At 52.5% G+C, this 17,278-nt stretch overlaps 5 protein-coding genes across 5 annotated transcripts; 2 read left to right on the top strand and 3 right to left on the bottom strand.

Annotated features, from left to right (window-relative positions):
• Positions 1-72: 72 nt before the first annotated feature.
• Positions 73-4,200, bottom strand: SETTUDRAFT_40847 (uncharacterized protein; the record flags this gene model as incomplete). Its single annotated transcript, XM_008022098.1, has 3 exons — positions 73-2,450; positions 2,499-4,056; positions 4,103-4,200. The coding sequence occupies 3 exons, from the start codon at positions 4,198-4,200 to the stop codon at positions 120-122; spliced, it is 3,987 nt and encodes a 1,328-aa protein (XP_008020289.1). The 3' UTR covers positions 73-119.
• A 575-nt stretch (positions 4,201-4,775) lies between these two features.
• Positions 4,776-5,803, bottom strand: SETTUDRAFT_162498 (uncharacterized protein). The gene is made up of 2 exons (XM_008022758.1): positions 5,005-5,803; positions 4,776-4,949 (listed from the first exon to the last, which is right to left on the bottom strand). The coding sequence occupies exons 1-2, from the start codon at positions 5,701-5,703 to the stop codon at positions 4,845-4,847; spliced, it is 804 nt and encodes a 267-aa protein (XP_008020949.1). The 5' UTR covers positions 5,704-5,803; the 3' UTR covers positions 4,776-4,844.
• A 1,515-nt stretch (positions 5,804-7,318) lies between these two features.
• SETTUDRAFT_170688 (uncharacterized protein) lies at positions 7,319-11,228 on the bottom strand (the record flags this gene model as incomplete). Its single annotated transcript, XM_008022757.1, has 2 exons — positions 7,319-8,357; positions 8,410-11,228. The coding sequence occupies 2 exons, from the start codon at positions 11,226-11,228 to the stop codon at positions 7,319-7,321; spliced, it is 3,858 nt and encodes a 1,285-aa protein (XP_008020948.1).
• Positions 11,229-12,851: 1,623 nt separating this feature from the next.
• Positions 12,852-13,998, top strand: SETTUDRAFT_178298 (uncharacterized protein; the record flags this gene model as incomplete). The annotated part of the gene is made up of 1 exon (XM_008022756.1): positions 12,852-13,998. One exon carries the CDS (start codon positions 12,852-12,854, stop codon positions 13,566-13,568), a length of 717 nt encoding a protein of 238 aa, XP_008020947.1. The 3' UTR covers positions 13,569-13,998.
• A 322-nt stretch (positions 13,999-14,320) lies between these two features.
• On the top strand, positions 14,321-16,624 carry SETTUDRAFT_170687 (uncharacterized protein; the record flags this gene model as incomplete). Its single annotated transcript, XM_008022755.1, has 4 exons — positions 14,321-14,349; positions 14,460-14,584; positions 14,689-15,068; positions 15,119-16,624. 4 exons carry the CDS (start codon positions 14,321-14,323, stop codon positions 16,355-16,357), a joined length of 1,773 nt encoding a protein of 590 aa, XP_008020946.1. The 3' UTR covers positions 16,358-16,624.
• Positions 16,625-17,278: the final 654 nt, after the last annotated feature.

The following is a 17,278-nucleotide window of genomic DNA, read 5'->3' as shown; positions in this document are numbered from 1 at the left end:
ACCACATGTTGTTAAAGAGTTTGATGTAATATGTTGAGATTGAAGCCAATGTAATTGCTGTAGTACTACAAGAAAATATGCAAGAGAGGTAAAGAAGTACAAAAATGGGAAAAGGTATGTTAGAAAGCAATCTCCAGTAGAGATACTCGACCAGAGGTGTGACCCAGCGCTACGGTCCTGCCGTGTACAGCCACGTAAGTTGCTCTGTACTCAGGAGGAAGCCATAGTCTTCTCGAGCCCTGATAGTATATCCATTGCTCTCCAACAAAGATGTCAGGCAGTGGTGTTTGAGGTGGAAAGAATGGAATAGAAAGGCCTGTGGAGATGAGTCCGCGATTGGTGTATAGGAAGTCGGCGTCTTGAGAAAAAGAGAGCGTAGTAACATCAACTTCCACGGGATAATTTTTCCACAGCTTTCCTTGGTGAACATCCCATAGCTTGACGATCTTGTCTTCCGATGCCGATGCTAGAACCGTACCGTTTGGTGAAAAGGTAACCGCAACAACATCATCAGAATGGCCCTGGAGTTCCCATACTAATTGTCTCGTGTCCAAATCCCACAACCTGACTGTCTTGTCTCGCGATGTTGATGCCAGCATCTTCCCGTTTGGCGAAAAGGCTATTGCCCAAATATGTTGTGAATGGCCCCTGAACCTGTATATAATTTCACCTGTGTACACATTCCATAGTATCACAGTCCCGTCATCTGATGCCGACGCTAGCATATCGTTGTTTGGCGAAAATACCGCTGTCCTAACCCAATCCCAATGGCCGATAAGTGTCTTCTGGCACGAACCGCTTCTCACATCCCAGATCTTAACGGTATAGTCACCGGAGGCTGAGACCAATCGTGTCGAGAGGTAGGAGAAAGCTACCGAGGAGATATAGCGCTCATGGCCAACAAGCGTCTGCAGGCATGTACCGCTACTGGTATTCCAGATCTTGATAGTAAGATCGTGGGACGCCGAAGCCAGTCGCTTTGAGTCGTACGAGAAGGCCACCGCGTGAACACCATCTGAATGTCCGTTGAGAGTGTGAGATACTTGGCCAGTTTCTGTGTTCCACAATTTGACCATCCAGTCCCTTCCTATCCTATCGCCTGTTACTGATGCCAGCATTTTACCGTCTGGCGAGAAGACCATTTCTTTGACCCCGCGTGAACGTCCTTGTAATGCTTTAGGCAATCCTTCCGTGCTAGCTTCCCATATTTTGATTGTGTTATCATCTGACCCTGATGCTAACACGTTGCTGTTCGGCGAGAAGGCTACAGTACGGACATGGCCTGAATGACCTTTAAGCGTATGCACCACTGCACCCGTGTCTAACTTCCACAGCTTGACTGCATTGGTGGATATGAATCCTAGCGCCTTGTTGTCGGGTGCGAAGGCCATTGCGTTGTTGAAGAATGAATAGCCCTTGAATGTCTGCACCAATTTACCCGTTCCTGTATCCCACAACTTGACCGTCTCATCCCTTGATACCGACGCTAACAGCGTGCCGTTCGGCGATAAAGCTACCAGTCTGATTTCATGTGAATGACCTTTGGATACACTGATGATTGAACGGTCTTTCCATATCCTGATTGGCGTGTCTGTATTCATATGCCGTAATTTGAGATTCTCCCTCTTTAATACCGACGCCATGATTTCGCCATGAGACGAGACGGCCACTCTTCCTTCGCCTTCGCTCTCGACTGCGTATACCTCCACATTCTTGTCTACGTCCATTAGCCTGAACGTTCCAAAATCAGATACCAATGCTAACGCCGTGCCATCGCGCGAGAAGACCACGTCGTGGACCCTCTTTTGACCGTAGTCTCGCACTTGTTGCCTCTCTTTTGACTGCATGTCCCATAGCTCCACTGTTGTATGTTGTAGCACCAAAGCCAGCACCTTATGATCCGATGAGAAGGTTAATGCACTAGCCCAGCCTGACAAGCTGGAGAACGGCGGCTGCAATTCATCTGTGCCTACGTTCCATATCAATTCACCTGTTCCTACATTCCATAGCTTGACCGTTTTATCGTCTGACGCTGACGCTAGCACTTCGCTGTCGCATGGCGTGAAGGCTAACCTACTGGTTTTGGATGAGTGTCCCTTAAGTGTCTGCAGCGCCGCACCTGTTCCTACATCCCATAGCTTGATTGTTGCATCATCTGATCCTGAAGCTAGAACCTCACCGTTTGGTGAGAAGGCCACCACGTTGATTCCTCTAGAATGACCCTCGAGCGTTTGTAGTAGCGCACTCCAGTTGCTGTCCACGTGAGGCCGCCTCGTGATCCATCTTGGCATCTTGTCTTCGAATTGGCATTTTATTATGCTGCTATTTGGTGCAAACACCAGCCCACTGCAATACACCTGCAGTGGAGCTTGTTCAATTGCTGACCGATTGTACAGCGCAAACCGCTTCATGTCGTGTACGACTGCGTATAGCTGGGGACAGTTGCTTGTCTTTGTTCATGTTAGCGACGCGCGATACATATCGTGAAAGCAACCTACCACGATCATCGATTCTAAGGAAATAATGCTGTGAACGCCCTCAGGTACCTTCCCTATCCATCCCAACACCTCTAGCCAGTGCAGGCAATGCTCTTGGATGAATTTATGCACCTGGTCGTGGTCGCTAAGCTGGTCACCGCTCTTCGCAAGATGCTGTATCCAATAGCTGCATGCATATTGCAACTCGAGGGGAAGGTGCTGCTCTATTTTCTTAATGTCCACCTCCGCCACTAATGTGCCATGTCTTTTGACCTCGCAGATATTGAGCTTGAGAGAGTTCGACATCAGTTGTATACAGCTTTTCCACAGTAGAGAATTGGCTGACTTCTCCTCTACCCTGAACCCCTCACGACATCGGGATTCGTGGAGCAGGAAATCCCGGAACGACGGGTGGTGTAAGCGGAGTGGTAGCCTTCTGTCGCTGGGAATATCGAGGATGGCATGGAGATCCTCGAGGACACCATCAAGCTCGTCTTCCGGAACCACGTTTCCCGATCCAAACAATTGGCCGAGGGATGACACAGAAAGCGGAGAAACCAAGACCACTATAGTTCCAAGAACGTGTCTTAGCTGAGACCGAAAATCATCTTTGTATATCTCATCGACTTTCGAGACCGATGAATCGAGGACAGTGTTGTAAATCTGATCAAGCTGTCTCTCTGGACCAGAATCAGGACTGCTGTTCTGAAGAATGGTTTCCAGTCGACTCTGAACAAAGCCTCTCTTTTCATCTCTACTGATGTAGCGGCACACAGTTGCCGCCCAGATGAACAGGCCACTTGCGCGCTGGCATAGTTGCTCGATAGTATTCTCACCTGGCCAGCCTGTCGGTTGACGACTGTTCTGAGCAATTTCGCCGAGTGTTTCCTTTAGAAAAAGGCCTACGTCGTCGCCGTCATCTGCTGGCAATATCCTGTGGCGTTCTACTGATAGCTTGGAGAACTCCTGCTGAATCGCACCCTCTGGCCTACTTGTGAGCAAAAATCGCAGCCGGACCCCTGGGTACGATTGAGCACTCGCCAGCAGCTGAATAATGACCAGGATATCTTGGCGATCGTTGCACTCGTCGAGCGCTTCAACGACTACTAGAACGAATGTGGTTGGCTTGTCGTGAAGCTTTGAGAGCGGATCGTGGACAAGGCCACGCCACTGATCCCGGAGAGCTTGGTTAGCAATATCTCTTTGCTGGAGAACTGCACGAGAGACATATTGCTTTAATGCTGGTACGTTTTCTGCAAGCTGCACCGCGATAGTCGTAACAAACTGGCGTGCGTGGCCAGTATCTCCGCCGCCGCGTGAGAAGAAGAAGCTCGCCGCAAGACGCTGCTGGTCGTGGTAGTGACGCGCGACAGTTCGTGCTAACGTGGACTTTCCTGTGCCCGCTAGACCGCACAGCCAAAAGATATGACGCTCATTCAGACCTTCTACCCAACTGTGTATTCTTTCCAGGAGGTCGGTGCGTGTATTTTCGAGACAGGTAGGCTCGTGTTGCTTTGCCAACGAGTTGAAGGATGCGTCCGCAGCGCGGGGCAGTTGGCTGAGTGCGTCTTGTGTTTGTCTGTGTCTGTCAGCCATTTGTATCTGAGCTGTGCGAGTGACCATACTGAACCACATTTGTAGGTCCATGGGCAATGAATTGTCCAGCTTGTATTGCGATGTTGCTATCATCGTTGGTGAAGCTCACAGGTTGGGCAGAACTCATGGTGATCTGACAGAGCTGGAGAATTCGTATCTACGCAAATTGTTGAGAAGGAACAACTCTCACTCAAGCAAGCATTCCTCAGTAGCTAGCGCGTGTCGAGCGCCACGGAAACTGCAGGACGCGAGCCAGTTTCTGGACTTGGCTGCAAGTTCAGCTCAGCCGCAAGCTCAGCCGCAAGTTCAGCTCGCGATACACGTTGTCATCTGAAAAAATACCGTTGAGACATCGATCTATTGCCGCACTGTCTATCCAATATTTTTCTCATAGTGCTATCACATATTTCCAATAGTATGTTACCATTCTTTACTGCAACTTGGTAGGCATGCTCAGTATCCCAAGCACAATACTTTAACCACACGTTTCCCAAATATGATAGCATAGGACAAACCAGTTGCTGAATTTCCAATGTGGTCGTCGCGCCAGTAATGTTTCTGTATACAGATCTCTCAAAACCAGATCGCCATAAACATCGGTTCAGAATGATTGTATCATCTCTGTCCGCAACAAATTTGCAAAGCCAATATATTGCGCACCAAAAGTTATAAAACCAAAACACTGTTACTAAATACAAGCTGAGTCTTCTACTATCGATGTAACGGCTCTATTCGGTTCTAGCTGTTCTACATACTTCTAACCAAGTGACGCTAACTGAGAAAATGGAAATTCTGACCACCATGAATCGCCACATTTTGAGCCTGGTTTCCAATGTTGCAGTTATCGTTCCTGAAAGTAGCACCCGGATTACTCTGCTGTTAAAGGGTCAGTCACTAACACTCCCTTCATCTGTCTTCTCGACAAACTTACATCAGGCTTCATAGCGGCAGCCAAGGCAGCCTTCAAGTCCTTGTCCTGGGACTGGACAATTTCCAGTAACAACTCTAGAGACTCATTGCTGCCCTCGGACTTCGCCAGCTCGCTCACTTCGGCCTCGCATAGCTTTTGTTGTTCCTGCTGAACCGTTGGGAATAACTCTGTCAGATCGTCGACAAGGCTGACGATATCCTCCACGAGCCTGTTGAGGTATTTCTCTTCGTACAAAACCCATTTGGCTTTTTGTTTCAGCGATGTCTTTTTTTGTCGCTTGATGCAGAGACTGCGCATCTTCTCGTGCAAGGATTGGCCTGCGCTGTCCATTTCTGCCTGTACATCGAGCACGGCGAGGGAAGAGCCGTCGGATTTGTTCTTTCTCTTATACTGCTCAGATGCTTTCTGGGCTTCATCAAACAAATGGAGTATTTGTCCTAGTAATTCATCCGCCCTTTTTACATCTTCCTCCGGGAATGTTGTTTGTTGTAGTGTTTGAATAGCGCCATAATTGCCGTTCACACCTAAGGCTTCGCCCCATCGCGAAAGTCGTAGCCTCGCATTATCCAGCTTGAGCAAGCTGGTTTGGAAATTCGTACTGAAGTTGCGGCCCAGTTGAACGTACTCGAAACAGTCTACAGCGTTGCTGAAGACACCAGCAAGACCAAGGATGCCTACAGCCAAGCCAGCCGGTTCCATGATTGTAGTGAGTGTGGTGAGTGTGAATGAGTAATAGGTGAGCACGGGTTTGCTAGGGGATGCCTTTGATGGGTTTCAAAGTATGAAAAACGAGGGGTTTCGGCATTCACAGAGTACAGAAAGAATGAGGAGATGGTGGCCTTGAAATTACAAGATTACTTTTATGTTTTGCACTGCAGTAAGACATGCTCAGCTGCGGGGGTTGGTGGCTGAGTCTCGAATGCCGTCTGCCTAAAGCTGCATCTGCGGCTGAAAACAGGGGTACTCGGTGGACAAAAGAAAACCGAGACTTCACACATTAGCAAGAAGGCTAAGATATTTAAAATTTGTGCTTCTTTACATCACAGGGTAATAGGCAAACACCTCACAAAAATGAAGAGCATCTCCAACACCTCCGTAATACCGCCGCCATACTTGTATAACTAGAAGAATACTAACTCAATTGAATTCTATAAGAGATTTCAACCACTTGATAACAATAAATATCATCCCAGTAGCTATACTTACCGCCTTTACAAAGCCATCTTATTCAGGTATTTATTTTGAGTAATTCCAACGCACCAACGCAGTCGATCTCCCAACGCGACATGCATCCTGTTCACCATCACCACACGGCAAAGTTAAAAGAAAAAAACAGTCAACACTAAACCTTCAGCAATACCGCCAGCATATTTCCAAGCCCTGTTTTCTTTCCCTGGGCCCACTAAGTGGATAGGAACGTAAATTAATAAACTGCAACGAAATATCTGCTTCCTATCACACTATCCAACTGTATGTATCCTAAAACCTAGCCTGACTTGGATAGGATTGGTTTCTCTCTCTCTCTCTCTCTCTCTCTCAGAAGAAGAAGAAGAAGAAGAAGAAGAAGAAGAAGAAGAAGAAGAAGAAGAAGAAGAGAATAAACAACAGCTAACAAATCGCAAGAAATTCTCTCCTACCACCAAGCCATTCCAAACCCCCCAATTTTTTCCCAAGTCACATAGTCAATCAATCAATTAATCAATTAGTTAGTCCAGCCATACATGCACACACGCACGCACACACGCAAATAAACACACCACCCTCCAAACCACTCCTCGCCATCCCTGTTTTCTACACCGGCAATATGAATTCCCAACAGAAAAGCTGTAAAGAAAAAAAGAAAAAAAATGCGGAAAATGGGAAATCTTTAGGTATATGCGTGATATGCGTGATATAATAATTATTATTGTTATGGCTCCTAGATTCACGATCTGGCCACCCTCGAGTCACATTATTTCCTCCCCCCTTTTCTCCTTTCACCTTCTTCCCTTTCCTCCTGTTTCCTCTACCTTCTTCCCTCCACCATCCCCCACCCAGCCAACACGAAGCCAGAACGCCAATCAGGTAAACGACATGCTGTTTTTGTCCTTTAATGGGTGATAGAAAAATCAAATTAAAAACACAAGTCTATTGCGAAAACTCATGATATGTAATGTTAATGTACACCCAAGTATGCATTTGCTTTTGTATGTAACGCGCACAAACAAACAAATAAACAAACGCTGGCTTCAATTAAGAACTAAAGAAGAAGAAGAAGAAGAAGAGCAGCCCGCCTCCTTCCAGTAGTAAAGAATTTTTTTTTTAAAAAAAAATACTATTCAAATCCACCTCCAAGATCACTCAACACACTCCTCATGCCCTTGTTCCTACCGCCCTCAACCTTCTTCTTGAGCGCCTCTTTCCGCTTACTTTCCTTCTTGTCCAGCAGTTGTCTGCGCTCCGCTTCTCTGGCTTGCGCATGGATATTGCTGCGTCCGGTACCGCCTCTCCTGACGCCGGACTCCTTGGACGCAGACGCAGGTGCACCGCTACCGGAGGATCGCTCGCTGCTCACAGAGAGATTGCTAGTAGCCTGGCGGATGAGCGAGGGGACGCGGAAGCCTGGAGCCGAAGCTACGCGCTTCGAGCTGTGGAATGCTAGATTGGAATCTGCGCTTACGGTGGAGTCGTCGACGGTCGATTGCCGGCTTAGTGTCAGGCGGTCGATGATTGGTTTTCGGTGTGAAGATTGCTTGGTTGTAGGCATGGACTCATCGTCGTCTTCCTCTGCGTCTGAGAGCTGAGAATTGGGAATTACAATGCGTGGGTCTTCGATGAGCTCCGAGATGGAGTGCTTGACATCGTCGGCTGTGAGGGGCTTGCGGCTCAATGTGTCGGAGGCGGCTGTGCGGCGCATGTGTGGAGGCGGGCGGTTCTCTTTTTGTGAGCTCTCTGATTTACGTTTCAGCGGAATGTTTGTTGAGGTAGCGAGGCTTTGTGAGTCTGGAATGGCAATGTCGTCGTCCGGGGTTTGTGGTTGGGATGGAGACTGCGAAGAGTCTACTTCCGTTTCATTCTCAGGCATGTTGAGGTAGTCGTATTCGCCCTCGTCGGCAAAGTCGGCCAGTGTGTTGAAGAACGCCTTCTTCTTTGCGTCGTCAGCCAGAGCCTTGACCTTCTGGTCTTGCAGCAACGCATTCGTCTGCTTTTGGAATTCCGCTCGCTTCCTGCGCTGGCGCATCTCAGCCTCGTCTTCAGAGTCTGACATGTCGAAGCCATCATAGCCGCCAGCATGCTTGCGGAGACCACCCTTGCTTTGCATCTTCTTGTAAAGGTCGGCAATCTGCTTCTCGTCGTCTTTCTTCGTTTTGTCACTGCGTCGTGTCAGTTTTGCGACCGAGGAACCATGAACAAGGCTGCACTTACGCATAGAAAGCAGCGATTTGGCGTTCGTCGACCTTGACATCGTTGTGATCAATCATGGCCTTGAGCTCTTCATCCTCCTCTCCCTCTTCATCATCACTGGCTCCTCCAAGTCCAGCGTACTCATCCTCAGACTCCTCAGCCTGCTCCATGACAGCCTCCCTTGCCAAGCTGTTCTTCTTGTCGAACTCTTCGGCGGCTCTCGCTTTCTTGGCTGCCTCCTGCATTCTTCTGAAGGCATCTTTGCTTGGCTTGGGCGGACGCTGAATATCGTCTTCGCTCTCTTCCTCTTCATTATTGACCAAGTCTTCATCAGCATCTGAAAGCTCGACAGTCGCCTCTCGTCGTCCACGCTGAAGCTTGCCCTTCCTTTGTTTGATTGGAGATTCAGCAACAGTCATCATGACAGTGTCCACTGTAGATGGTGGCGGCGCAAGACCCACTGGTGAGCGAGAAAAGGAAAACCCAGCGTCCTGGGTTGGTTCAAAATCTTCGACTTGTGTCTGTGCAAGGTCGGGCGAAGTCTTGACCACCTGGCTGATATCCAAGTTGAGCTGGGATTCGTGGCCAGTCTGTGATCCCTTTTGTGGTGACATCAAAGATTGGCTATTGGGAACGATGAAGTCTGATGCCTGGCTAAAATTTGCGCCAGGTTGGGTTTCGGGTAGGTTCCGTAAAAAGTCGAGAGAATTTTGCTCGGGGTCAAGAGCAGCAGCAGGCGGCTGAGACTCGGATTCAAGGTCCGCCATGGTGCCAGCGAACATTTGGGTAAGGCCTACATCGGTGTTGGCCTTACCGAAGCCGAAAGCTGCCATGGCATCGTTCTGAGTGGTTGGCTGGGTCGGTGTGGCATTCTTGACTGTTTCAGTGTCGCTCTCATCGTCGTCAACGACTCTATTGCGGGCTCTGATGACAGTCTGCCTTCGAACAGGAACACTGCCATCGTCGTCTTCCATATTTGCATCTTGGTCATGTGCTGCTTGCTTCATCTCTGGCTTGTCCTCGTCAGTCATATCGTCAACGAGGCCGTCGGTATTTTCGGCTCGGTTGCCTTCGTTATCATCAGAATGCTCAACCTCTTCATCCTCTGAACCAGAGAGCTCGACCTCTACTTCTTCCTCTTCGTTCTCGTCATCGTCCTCACCTGCGTCCTCTTCTCCACTTCCAATGTAGTCGTCATCTTCCTCATCACTGGATGGCAGGTTATCTATCGTTTCACCATTCTTCTTGGCCTCCTTTCTTTCCATTTTAGCAAGCTCAAGGTCCTCTTGTCTCTGTTTCTCAAGCAGTGCCACCATGTCATCAATCTCGACTTGGCGCTTTTCCCTCTCCTCCTCGGTCTCAGGGTTATGACCTCGTCGGATGAGCTCAGCAATCCTCTCTTCTCGGGCTTTTGCAGTCTGCTCACGAGCCTTTTGCGCCAGCAGCATCTCCATCTCGCCACGAGTGACAGACTTCTGGCCTTTCTTGACTTTTGGAGGAGATTTTGTCAACTGGGCAAGGGCACGCAGACGCACGAGTGAAGCTGCTTCGTGCTGCTTCTTCGTCGGGAGTCGGTCGAAGACTGGAAATCTGCTCTTTGGCTTTTCCGCCGAAAGGCCATCATCCGAATCAGAGAGTTCCACCATGTCATGATTTGGAGCCTTGCTTGTCTGTACTGAGGCATTTTGTACGGTCACTGTTCCTGACTGTTTCATCCAAGGGTGCTCTGGTAGGTGTTGGAACTCGGGCGCTCTTCCTTTGCCCTTGTCGGACTTGACGGGCTCTGGGGAGAGAATGTCGTTCTGCGTGTCTGATGCTGGCACAGGTGGTTGCTGAATATTTGGAATAGCTTGTTGTTCGGAAGCACCGTTTTGTTGTTGTGGGCTTGTCGGTGGAGTGTTTTGCACTTGGTTCACTTCTGCATCAGAAGAAGCCAACGCTGAACTGGGTTCGGGGGTTGGCAGAACTTGGGCATCAGCATTTGGTGCTTGGAAGTTGAACTTCTTAAACAGATCCTGTGTAGTGAAGCGTTTCTTCGTCTTTGCTTGGTGCGTGAGCTGCATATTGCGACTGATACGCTGCTGGTCGCGGGCCATGGCCTCGATGGCTTTCTTGCCCGCTCTTCGAGTCGGCTTGGCCTGTTGGGTAAGCCGCCTGCCGCTCTCGCCATCTGTGTCGCTACCAGAGCCGGCATCTGCTTGCCGCCGCGCGGCCTTGTTGGGCTTTGTTTGTTGTGTTTCTTGCTCCTGCTGTTTCGCCAATCGCTCCTCCCGGATGCGCCGTACTCGCTCTTGCAAATCAGTGTTTTGTGTGGGCTGCGATGCTTCTGAATCGGAGCCGGCATCCAATGGTGGTCGGGACTTGTTCTTGCTTGGTGAAGGGTCTGGCGTGACAAATAGACCTGGTGATGGTGGGCTTGTAGTCCTGCTCCTCTGCGCGACTGATTTGCGGACTTTGGTTCGAACAGGCATTGCGTCTTCATCCTCGCTACTTTCAATGGTAGCAACGACAGATGTGTGGTCTGATGCTTGTTGTGGTGCTGGCTCGGCTGCTTTTGAGGTCTTGGCTGCAGCCAGTCGTTTCTTCATGAGTTCGTATGCATCTTCTCCATCGCTCTCGTCATGGTCGTTGGGTTGTGTTATGTCGAGCTGTGGCCGTGTCGTCGTGAGGGGTTTTGGTATAGTGGTGAGAGTGGATGACTCGTTTTCGGATGCTGAGCTTCCGTCATCAGACTCGGGCTCGCTCTCCGAAGATTCTGGTGCGGGTTTCCGTAATGCTGCGAGAAGTTTTGGTCGGGGCTTCGCGGACGCGTCCGGTGCGCGTGGTGGTGAGCATGACATGGCTGCTGAGGGTTGTTGCCTTGAATCTATGCTGACGGGTAGGTAAGATGGACCCAAGCCGGTGTGATTCAATGCGGGGTTGCAGTTGGCGGGCTGTGTTCTGGAAGGCGTGCTTGACCGCGAAGAGGATTGCAAAAGCCGGTGTCGGCAAAGCGCACAATCAGGGTGTACAGCCAATGTGTGGTTTTGCTTGTGGTGGGAATCACGAAATGTACAACAACAACAACAACAGACGAATGAGAATTGCCCAGTGCCTGGTATGTTGAATTGCGTATACACACGGCGGGGGAAGTGGGCGTGGATGGAGAAAGCTTGGACAAGACGCGTGATTGCCATGGTCGCGTCGCGCGTCGCGTGTCGCGACTCGCGCCTGTCCGCATGTGGGTGGTAAGTGGGGCTAGGCCTGTTTGGGCGGGCGGCAGGCAACCACTCAACACCATTTTGTGCTGGCGGGGCTGTCGCTTGCACAAATCATGTCCACGACGGGCATTATTGCAAGCATGGCATGGCATATTGCCTTTGCGTGTCTTAGCCGGGCCGTTTTATGCTTGTTCCTTTTTCTTTTTGCCTCGCTTTGGCGCAGGTGCAGCAAGTTTATGGCAGCATGGCTTTTTCTGCCCGATGTTCCTGCCGTTTCTGCGCCATACGAGGCTCGGCTGGCTCACGACTATGACTAGGCATGACACACGGATGCCGATGGTGGCATGTTTGGCACCAGCATAGCAGAGGTGGGTGTGGTGGCAGGCTTTGTCGACGGAGATGGGATGCTTGGCTCACCCTGCTCGATCCTGACGGCTTTGTTTTAGCCATTTACCCAAGATTTGAATCGCTGAGGGAGCTGTGGCTGGCCATGGGCAGCAGCAGGCAATGGATGATGCAGCAGGCTGGCAATTGGACACGGCAAGGCGGCTCAGCACCGCGCCTGATTCTGTCGCCAGGAAGGAATGCAGGCGGGCTGCCTGGGGCGCTCGGCCATGCAGGCCAGCAGCAGCAACAGCAACAGCATGAATGCATGATGCAATCTCTGGACCAGCCGACTGTCGGCGCCTGAGATCGATCCCCCAAGTGCCGATGCGAGCGTGGATGTTCCATGAAACAAGAGGGTTCTTTGGCAGGCTCGGGCACTGTGCGCCGTACGCGGCGGGCCACATGGGCATGCACGAGGGCTACGACGGCGGCGCGCCGGGGGACGTGGTGGGTGGGAGCAAGGCGTGCGCATAACGTCTGACACTTGGAGCCCGGCGCGGGAGCGTTGCGCCGCGCATATACAATGCTGCGCCGCAGAACTTCCGCATGGTCGGCTCACGTCTACACACGCGGTGGACGAGGGGCCGTCGGTCTTGTTGGCTGCAGGCGCGTTTCGACTCATGCAGAAGGCTGGTCCAAGCAGACCCGCCGTGGTTGTTTTACAGACGTCTTAGCTGTTGCGACGGGACCCGTGTCGCTGGCCAAAAATAGCAGCGCAGCGCCCTTTTTGGGGGGGGGGCAGTACCCCAGAAAGACGGTTGCTAGCCAGGCCGATCGTGCAAGGAAGGGTGGGGAGTTGAGAGAGGGCTCGCGGCGGGCATGCGCAATGATTCGACCTTGTGCGGGATCTGCACAAGTCCTGGCCTTATCTCCCACATGACGACAGACGCGCGCACAGCAGCCAGCAGCCAGCCGCCAGCCGCCAGCCGCCAGCCGCCAGCCCACCACCACCACCACCACCACGACGGGCAGGCAGCCAGCCAGCCAGCGAGCGAGCGAGGAGCAGACGGGCAGCAGACGGACGATGCGATGCGATGCGACGCGACGCGGTGCGATGCGATGCCGGCACGTGACCCGCGGCGAACAAGTGCCGATCCGGACGCTGACGCTGACGCTCGCACTGGCGCTGGCGCTGGCACTGGCACCGGCGCCGGCGCTGGCGCTGACGCTGAACGCGATGTGCTGCCGCAGCGGCCAGAACCGCTCCCCATCGCGGCCGACGGCCACCCTCGCCCTCTCTCCCTCTCTCTCTCTCTCTCTCACTCGGTGCTGCTGCGGCAGAGCAGCCCTGCGAGTCGCCGTATTCGTTCAGCACCGCCAGTCGGCCGCCGGCCAGCCTCTCCTGACTATCATCCGAACCTCGTACACGGCGCTGCACTGCCCTGTGACGCTCTCGGTGACGCTGCTCAAGGGCGTGGAGCTCTGCAGGCTGCGGCGCGGTCGCTTGAAGGAACTGCTCTGTTGGGGGGAGGTGAACTGGTAGAGTTGAGCGTCGTCGGCCTCCATGTTATCCAAGTTTGCGCGCAGAAGCCAGTATCATGCCGGAGATTTGGGGTTCACGGGCCGTGTGGTGGGCGGGAAGAGCAGTGGTGATAGTGTGGAAAGGGAGGCGAGGCGAGGCAGGCGAGTGCGCGCGAAATGGAAGCGTTCGAGAAGCTTTTGACAATATACCAACGGGTATAAGCTTGGATGCTAGGCCGTCAGGAAGACATTGATCGTCCAATTTCCCGGGCGGAGACGGATGGCTCTTGTTTAGAAGAGCAAGATCCGTGGCCTGTTTCACGGGTTTCAAGAAGACACTAGGGAGACTGCCTTGGCACATGCAGGCACACCTTTGCCATGAGAGCCGCCCGCGCGCGGCCCATGGGCCCTCTGCGGCGCGGCAAATGGCCTGCAGTCGTCGTCGTCGTCGTCGCGCGCGGCGGCACAGGCACAGGCGCAGGCACAGGCACCGGCACCAGCTGTTGAAGCTGACCAGCTCGGCGTCGCGGTACAGGTCGTGGCAGCCGTCGAGGGCGACGCGTCAAGCGCCCGATGGTCCTAAAGGGAGATCGTCGTGGCGGCGCTGCAGGGACCCCAGCGCTGCGAGCCTAGGGCAGCATGCTCAGGGGTAACTTAGCACGCAACGTGAAACGCCCATCTGCTCGCCATCTGAGCGGTCCTGTCCCCGACAACCCTGCCTGCGCTCGACAAGGCGTAGAGAGCGTCTGGAGCCGTCGCTTGCACCAGGCATGACCCGGCCGCACCTCACCCCACCGCCACCGATCCATTGTGCTGTAAGAGAAGTGCATACTCGGGCATTGGCCCGAGGCGCGTCTCAGCGTGTGCGCACATGGCCCGCCGCCATGCTGCTGCTGCTGCTGCTGCCGCCGCCGTCCTTTGCGAGCCCGGCCGGGGCGCGCCAGGACAGCCAGCCAGCCAGCCAGCCAGCCAGCCAGACGGACAGGCAGGACAGGCAGGACAGGCGCGGGCCGGGCAGCGCAGGGCTTCGTCGCCCCGTCACTCGGGCCACAGCCAATTCGCCCCCCAGCTCTTTGATCACATTAATGCCCTCAAGCACCTCGATGACCAGCAGATATTGCAGCTCCTGTCGGTTGCGCGCAATGGAGGTGAGTCGACTTGCTTGCATCCATGCTGTTGCTGCTGCTGCTGCTGCTGCTGCTGCCGCCGCCGCCGCCGCCGCCTTGCTTTACTCTACTCACGCGTCTTGCAGGCCGTTCCGACAGATCGTCCATGTCGACCGTTGGAAGCCGTGCGTCTTCGTATCTGAGCGTACCCTCTAGCAGAGTCCCCAGCATGCTCTCGGATCCACGCCTATCCATCGCATCCACCGACTCGTCTTTTACCCACTATAGCGGCGCCTCTTCGCGCCTGTCGACCGCCTCCTCTCGCCTTTCGACCATCTCCACCACCTCGACCCCCGCCCCCAAGAACTTTGCCTGCACCTTCTGCGACAAGGCGCTCAAGTCCAAGCCCTACTGGAAGTCCCACGAAGAGGAGTTTCACGAGCAGAGACTCACATGGCGCTGCCCGGATTGCGAGCAAATCTTCCACGCCGGAAAGCGTTTCCGCGAGCACCACACCAAGTTGCATGTATGTCGAGTAGGCGAGCGCACCAAACTACCCAGGCTAACGTTCAACAGGGCTGTGAGCATTGCAAGCAACCGAGAGAGAGTGGCCAGCCAACGAGCAGAAAAGCGTCGCCATGCGTCAAAAAGTATGAAATCGTTATGCACGACAAGGACGCTTGGGGATGTGGCTTCTGCGCTGCTCTTCTCACCACCTGGGAAGAGCGATGCGAGCACATTGCGCTGCATTTCGAAGAGAAGGGATCCTCCAAATGGAACTTTACGAATGTGGTCCTGGGTCTGCTCAAGCAGCCAGAGGTGTCCAACGCATGGAACCAGATGATGACGGATCGCTATGGAGACGAACAGAATTGGCCCTCATTGTCATGGGAGTCCAAGAAGTGCAACCGCTTGCGATACAAGCTCGAAACCAAATGGGATACCCGCGTATTCGACGTGGAGAAGTTGGTGCAGGACACCTTCGATTTGGCCGAGATTGACGCCAAAGACAACGAATCATCCAACGAAGGCACTCCAGACATCTCGGAGCCCAACGACAACAGCCAGGGCGAAATGGTTGAATTCAAGCTGGAGGCTTCAGATTTGGGCTCCGACTTTGGAACCGGCACCAAGCTCGAGAGTTCACATGGACTTGGCCAAGAGCATATGATGATGGACATTGACCCAGTAGAGCCCGCGCAGCCGATGCAACATCAAGAAATGCAGCAATCACAGTGGCCTGTTAGTACCGACATGTCTCACAACAGTATGAGCACCGCGACTGGCATGGATGGTTTCAATGCATTCGACACTAGCATGACGTCGATGCCAACCGACTTTTCCCAGCCCATGGCCCAGAGTTTCCAGGCACAACCACAAGGCTGGCCGAATCCCGGCTTTTCGTCGACGCCCGACCTTCTCACGTACCAGCAATCAGGCGCATACATGGACTTTCAGCAGCCCAAGGAGATTGTTTCTGTGCCAACTTCGCAGTACTCCAACTTTGCACACTATCCACGGCAAAGCCTCCCGCCAAACTTTCTGCAGCAGCAACAGCAACAGCAGCAATCGCCTAGTACGCCGCCATCATCGCGCCGTTATGTTCCACGCTTGATCAACATCTCCAACAACTCGAGCCACCGAGGTGTCCAGATGGACCAGCCACCCCCACCACCACCCAAGGATGAACACCAAAACCGTTTCTCGCGGCTGATTATGAGGCGCCGTCCAAGCAACATTTCGCAACATACCATGGCATCCCAATCCCAACGCGATATGGGCGGGACATGGGGTGATGAACTCAACTGGGGTTAACCCTAGGATATCATGCCAGTATGCTTGTACAAGACTTTTTCTCGTCAGACTTGCCAGACCGGCTGGCCCGGCACCTGCACACAGCCCACCTCTAGAAACAGCAAAACCGACAAAAACCACATACATCACCGCAAACAAGGTGACTCCGAACCTCGCCCCGACAATATCGCAGCGAGCTACACGTCCCCACAACGGAGCAAACCCCGACCCTGCGACTTTACACCCCCTTTTTTCTTCCTTACGTACACCACAGCGCAATCACGTCTGATTTTTTATTTTCTATTCATTCGATGAAGCGGGATATGACTCTCTGTTGGGGTCAGAAGGGAGGGGAGGAGAAAGAGGAATATACCCATTTATGCAGCGATTCTTTTTTTTTCCGACCAGGTTTTTTTTTCTATCTAGTTTTTTTGTCCTTTTTTCTTGACTACGTGATGTAGTAGCGTTTGAGGAGCTTCTTTTTTGTTGCTTTTTTTTATTTCTGTTAAAGGCACAAATTAGCTCGCAACTCTTTTTTTTTCCCCACCTAATCACCCCCAATTTTTTTTGGTTACACACATCTTTTTTTTTATTTCAAACTTTTGCTTCTCTCTCTTTTTTTTTCTCCCTGTTTCTCCCCTCTATCTCACGCAAATGCGATTGATGTAATGAAATGGGCGGTACTGGGACGGAACCGGGAACGCGCAATGGGATCAAGGCAGATACCACATAGAAGATTTTTACCCTCGGACGTGTTTCTCTCTCTCTCTCTCTCTAGTTCCTTCCTCTACCCCCCACCCTCACTTACCCCAACGACTATTTTTTCCTCCTCCTCCTCCTCCACTTCCCCCAAGCCTGCCCCTCCCCCTTAAGTCACGTGCACACTGATGATTAGGTATCGTTCGTTGCGGGAAGGGGAAGGGGGTAGGGGGGGTTGTTGTC

This window comes from Exserohilum turcica (assembly GCF_000359705.1).
Source record: "Exserohilum turcica Et28A unplaced genomic scaffold SETTUscaffold_1, whole genome shotgun sequence".
In the NCBI taxonomy this organism is placed as follows: Eukaryota; Fungi; Ascomycota; class Dothideomycetes; order Pleosporales; family Pleosporaceae; genus Exserohilum; species Exserohilum turcicum.
Note: the sequence above shows the minus strand (reverse complement) of the source record. Positions and strands in the feature narration are given on the sequence as shown.

Coding starts and splice junctions, on each gene's coding strand:
- SETTUDRAFT_162498 (XM_008022758.1), bottom strand. CDS start 5,703: ATGGAACCGGCTGGCTTGGCTGTAGGCATCCTTGGTCTTGCTGGTGTC. Junction 4,950..5,004: donor CTGCCGCTATGAAGCCTGAT/GTAAGTTTGTCG, acceptor ACCCTTTAACAG/CAGAGTAATCCGGGTGCTAC.